The sequence below is a fragment of the Elgaria multicarinata genome, chromosome 1, assembly GCF_023053635.1.
Source record: "Elgaria multicarinata webbii isolate HBS135686 ecotype San Diego chromosome 1, rElgMul1.1.pri, whole genome shotgun sequence".
In the NCBI taxonomy this organism is placed as follows: domain Eukaryota; kingdom Metazoa; phylum Chordata; class Lepidosauria; order Squamata; family Anguidae; genus Elgaria; species Elgaria multicarinata.
Window position 1 is genome coordinate 210416167 of NC_086171.1, and position 6000 is coordinate 210422166.

The following is a 6000-nucleotide window of genomic DNA, read 5'->3' on the forward strand; positions in this document are numbered from 1 at the left end:
CACTTGAACGTGAGAAGTATTTTGCAGAATGCCACCACCAAACCAATGGTAAAGAGGAGCAATAGGCCAACAGCAACAGCAATAAAAGTTGCAAGACCTAGACTAGAAGGGACATTGTCAAGCATTTCTTGAATCTTGAATAGAATCGTAGAACAGTAGAGCTGGAAGGGGCCTACAAGGCCATCGAGTCTAACACTCTTCTCAGTGCAGGAATCCACATTGAAGCCTACCTGTCAGATGGCTGTCCAGCTCTATCTTGAATGCCTGTGGTGTAGGACAGCCCATGACCTCCATAGAGCATTGGTTCCATTTCATGGGTTCCATTGTTGTACTGCTTGAACAGACAGGAAGTTTTTCCTGATGTCCGGCCGGAATCTGGCTTCCTGTAACTTGAGCTCATGATTCCGTGTCCTGCACTCTAGGATGATCGAGAAGAGATCCTGGCCCTCCTCTGTGTGACAACCTCTCAAGTCCTTGAAGAGTGCTACCATGTCTCCCCTCCATCTTCTCTTCTCAAGGCTACACATACCCAGTTCTTTTAGTCCCTCCTCATAGGGCAGGTGGCTACTAGAAGGAGGGCTTTCTCCGCTGTAGCACCCCGGTTGTGGAATGAGCTCCCCAGAGAGGTCCGCATGGCGCCTACACTACTCCTTTCGTCGCCAGCTGAAGACCTTTTTATTCTCTCAGTATTTTAACACTTAATTTTAACTTAAATTTAAATTCTACTGTTCAAACTCTGTATTTTAACCTTATATCAATTTTGCTGTGTGGTTTTATCCTGGTTGTGCTTTTGGTACTGTATTTTGTAATTGTGCTTTTAACCTGTTGGTTGTTTTATTATGGTTTTAATTTTTGTGAACCGCCCAGAGAGCTTCGGCTATTGGGCGGTATAAAAATGTAATAAATAAATAAATAAATAAATAAATAAATAAATAATAGGGGTTTGTTTCCAGAGCCCTGATCATCCTCGAATGCTGAATTTCAGAAGACGCAGCTTTTCTCCCCCCACAATGAACTGAACTGGCCAAATTCTTCTCTTCCATACAGTTATTGAGTGTGTGCTCCCATCCACCTCTACCTCTGGTCACCCTTGTTGATCATGGCAGAACCTGGTGATTTTGGAACTGTTTACAAATTACCTTCTCCCTAACCACTGCCACCAAGCCAAATGAACCAGTAAACAGGGGCCCAAGGGGGCCGGCCCCATTCTCTATTTAATTTGGTGGGCTGGTCGGACAATGCTTTGGGTGGAGAAGGACCTCTAGCCACTTGCCACAGTCCCTCACCCTCTATCCCCTCGCCCTTTGATTCTTCCCCGACACCACTTCCACAGGATGTGTTTGCTGTTGTTGTCAGGGCAACAAGATGGTTGCTTACAACAAGCGTGGGCAGAAAATAGATCTCACGTTTGGACTTCAACTCCCAGCATTCTTGACTCTTGCCCATGCTGGCAGGGGCTTCTGGGAGCCAAAGTTCCAAACATCTCAAGATCTGCTTTCTGCCCATCCCTGGCCTAAAATAGCTTGCTTTGGTGCCTTTAAGTTGGTCCCATCTTTTTCTCCCCAGCAATGGGGTAAAGGTGTGATAGGGGAACAGTGTGCAGTGCCAGAGAGGAGGAAGCAGGTAGAAAGCAGCAGTGGCAGGGTGTTTTTTTAGGCTGTCATCCGTCCTTCCTTCCTCTTCATGTTGAGTGCTGGCAGAGTAGTGGATAAGTCTTAAGGATGACAGTGCCATTTTTTTTGCACAGGAAAGTCCCCTTTTGCCTTCACTTGACCCACACACACCTAGTGACACCTGCTCTAGGCCAGATGTCTCCAAGTATGCTCCAAGTGTCTTCTACTGCTTGTTCATTCAAGGATGTAACATTGTCTGACTTCACTCTTTAATGCTAGGTATGCAGGCTGTATTTACTCAGGGCCAAGGGAAGTACGTACTGCACATGCTCAAGGGTATTCCATTCTTGTTTATTGCTTTCCATGTGCCAAAGTTCAGCCCTAGCACCAAAAGTAATCACAGTGATGAGTGCAAAGGTTTCTGGGATGATCCCTTATATGAGCCTCAACGAGTCTTCATTGGATTATCGTGGCGTAGTGGCTAAAGTGTTGAACTGGGAGTCGGGAGATCCGGGTTCTAGTCCCCACTCGGCCATGGAAACTCACTGGGTGACTTTGGACCAGTCACAGACTCTCAGCCCGACCTACCTCACAGGGTTGTTGTTGTGAGGATAAAATGGAGAGGAGAATTATGTACACTGCCTTGGGTTCCTTAAGATGTAAAAAGGCAAGATATAAATGTTGTTGTTGTTGTTATTGTTATTTTGACTCCATCCACTGACCTGCTAGGCCCCATCCCCTGGAACGCTCGCTCTGCCCACATGCACACTCAGAAATGACCCTATTTTCATTGGAAGGTATAGTCGAAACAGGTTTGACACGTCTGGAAGGCCAGATGTGACTTTGATCTATGTAGGATAATTTGTACGGTACTTTCTAGGGTTGAAAAGATACTTTACAGTGCTTCATCTCATGACAAGTTAGGCTGAGAGACGGAGCATCATCTGAACTTGAGTTGGCTGAGACATAGCCTCTAAATGCATTGTAAGGGTCTCAGTGTTGGGATGAATGCGGTACAATAAAGCATATATAAATAATGTCCCATATGACTATCTACCTTTGATTCCTGACTGCCGCAGAAAACTGAGAGGGAGAGGAAGGTCAAAGATGGTATCTGTGGAGCCTGAGGCTTTTTTTACTTAGGGTACAGACAGAGCCCTGCAAATATGCCTTCTGTTTTGGGAGGAGCACCAATTTCCTTTGATTTATGGGCCCATCAGTGCCTCCTAAGTGACAACAGCACCAGCCAGTCCCCAACCACATCTCCCACCTATTTGCCTAAGGAGCAAACAAAACATTTCACGCCAAAGACAGATGCAAACATTGTTCTCTTTATCAGGCTGGTAAGCAAAGAGTGAAGAAAGAATGTGGGCATACAGGGACGAGCAACAGTCAGCCAGCACAGCTTTCACCAGATATATCCGCTCCGTTTGGTGGTCATTTGGTTAGCTATAAACTTTTTTTTAATGAATTGGATTAATAGCAAAATCAAGATGCTTTTGGGCCAAGAGGTGCCTTATAAAGATAATTGGTCAATCAATAATAAAGACGATGGCTTCTCTCAGCACGGGATGCTTAGCAAGTCTTGTAGTCATCTTGCTTATTCTCAATAATGCTGCCTGAACTATTAATTGTTTTCAGACAATCCCTAAGAAAATGCTAGGTGGGGTTATAAGGACATCAGAAGAGCCCTGCTGGATCAGACCAAGGGTCCATCTAGTCTCTGTTCACCCAGTGGCCAACCAGCTGTTGACCAGGAACCCACAAGCAGGACACAGGTGCAACATCACCCTCTCACTCATGTTCCACAGCAACTGGGGTACATTGGCTTACTGCCTCTGATATTGGAGGTAGCACATAACCATCAGGACCAGTAGCCATTGATAACCTCCTCTGGGAATTTATCCAACCATCCAAATTGGTGGCCATCACTACATCCTGTGGTAGGGAATTCCATAGTTTAACTATGCACTGTGGGAAGAAGTTCTCCAGTGCTGTTTGGAGATTGTTATGTTAGTCCCATAAAGAACTTCCTCTGTGGTGTTAGTCCCATAAAGAACTTTTTCTCTGTTCTGGAAGCTTTCGCTCCCCACAAATTCCCTTTCCCCGCAATCTCGTACATCGCACAGCGTCTAGTACATTTTAAACGTTTTAACAAATTCTAAATTATGGTGATAACTAACAAGCCTAAGAGATTCGGATACTTACAGCTGTTGGGCCACAGGTTCCTGGCTGAGCTTGCTGATATAATTGGCCGGGACGTAGCCCACATCTGGATCTCCAGAGAGCCGCCTTGCTAAGACATACCCTCCCTCTTCTCTGAGGACACAAAGCTTGTCCCCTCTGTTGACGCTCAGTTCGTCCGCACTCCTGGCTGTGAAGTCGTACAGCACGCCAAAGAGGGAGGAAGCGGGCTCAGAAGGGTCAGGTTCCAGCGTGGGGTGGAGGGATCCTGGCTCCGGGTCCCAGAACTCCAGAGAGCGGCTATTTGGGCTGCCGTTGGGCAGACATTTGCTCCAGAAGGTGTTGAAGAAAGCCAAGTGTTTCCTGATGAAGTGGTCCATCTCTTACGTGCGTCGTCGCTGAGGATTTCTCAAGCAGGACCCAGTTGTGCTATTCCAAAGGGCTTCGCGAAGAAAAGAAGCAAGGTGACCTAGCCCTCATGGCGGCCCTTTTCATCTGTTCTGCTAATATCGGAGTGCCGTCGTCGCACACGCTCACCCCTGCCTCAAATCAACACGGAGAGCTACGAGATGCTGTCTCGGCGCTGCGGCACTTGTGCGTGCGAGTTGGCTGTTGGGAACTCCCAAGTTCCAAAAGTGAGACTTGACAATCAAGTGTAACTAGTTTGCTGCAGGCTGAACGCATACGTTCAGGCCTGCCAACACTTCCGTCTTGGCCGCCGCAGCTGGAGTGTGCTTAATGACCTGTTCTGCTCATGTTCTGAGCTGCGCCCAAATTAGCACTCATTTCCACACTGTCGCTTACAATGCGTGTGAATTTACTTCTCTTTGACACGATGCCAGTTGCGTCATTTATAATCCATCTAAAATATGCATATTAAAAAGCAACATTTGGGGGGCAAATGGCAGGGTTTGGCATAAAGCATAGAACATTTCCCAAAATCTGGTAAATAGGACGGGTTAAGATGGACGAGATCAGTGGTATTTTTACAGATTCCACCTGCTCTGATTCTTACCAATGTGACGTCTACGTATAATATTACAAAGGCCCCATTTGGTCTCACATATGCTTTCACAAGTGTAGTACAGTCGCCTATAAAATCTGTGATGCAGCAAGACCAGAAATCAGTCAATCAATCAATCAATCAATCTCTCTCTCTCTCTCTCTCTCTCTCTCTCTCTCTCGTGTGTGTGTGAGAGAGAGATGTTCCCATGTTTATAGGCTTTGGCTCCAATCACACTGCATCATGGGTTTTGTAGTCTGTTAGAGATTTCCAAAGTTATGGTGCAATTTGAGCATTCATACATAGGCAGGGTGACCCTGTGAAAAGGAGGACAGGGCTCCTGTATCTTTAACACTTGTATAGAAAAGGGAACGTTAGCAGATGTCATTTGTATGTGTGCAGCACCTGGTGAAATTCCCTTCATCACAACAATTAAAGCTGCAGGAATATAGCTAGAGTGACCAGATGCAAAAGAGGGCAGGGCTCCTGCAGCTTTCACTGTTGTGATGAAGAGGGGATTTCACCAGGTGCTGCATGAATACAAACGATACCTGCTTAAGTTTCCTTTTCAATACAACTGTTAAAGATACAAAAGACCTGTCATCCTTTTCATAGGGTCACCCTATACATAGGCACATATTAAAATGTATGATTAAATATTGCTCAGTCCAGATGTTTTTGTCTGTGTGCATGCTTAGGTTATACTTCCAAATGCAATCCACCTTGTCATGTTAGCTTTCCATGCACTGGGACCTTTTGAAGTGTGAGAACCTTTAAGCATGTGATCCTCCAACCACATTTGGAGGTTACATAAGCTTCTGAGAATTGTACCCTGTACTTTTCTTTTCTTTTCTAAGTGCTGGAATTGGCAGTCAGGGCTGAGTTGTACAATTTTGTACATGGGCACAGAAAAAGAATTGAAGAACATGCCACGTCATTATTGAAGGGTGTATACAGAATTTCCCATTATTGAAGGGTGTGTGCTGAGCCCATACCTGCATGCAACTTACAAAAAAGTTCCATGAGCAGGGCAATATTACACAGAAGTAAGTCAGCCCTGCCTGCTTGACCAGATACGAAGTGGGCAGGGCTCCTGCAGCTTTAACTACAGTAATGAAGAGGGAATTTCACCAGGTGCTGCATGCATGCATACATACAAATGACACCTGCTGAAATTCCCTTTTAAATGCAACTGTTAAA

At 45.6% G+C, this 6000-nt stretch overlaps 1 protein-coding gene across 1 annotated transcript in view; it reads right to left on the bottom strand.

Moving 5' to 3' along the window:
* The window catches only part of SRMS (src-related kinase lacking C-terminal regulatory tyrosine and N-terminal myristylation sites), a 41953-nt gene extending 37546 nt beyond the window's left edge, over positions 1-4407 (bottom strand). Inside the window, exon 1 of the mRNA XM_063147082.1 lies at positions 3822-4407. Coding sequence (XP_063003152.1) covers positions 3822-4177 — 356 coding nt within the window. The 5' untranslated portion in view covers positions 4178-4407. The remainder of the gene's footprint in view (positions 1-3821) is intronic.
* Positions 4408-6000: the final 1593 nt, after the last annotated feature.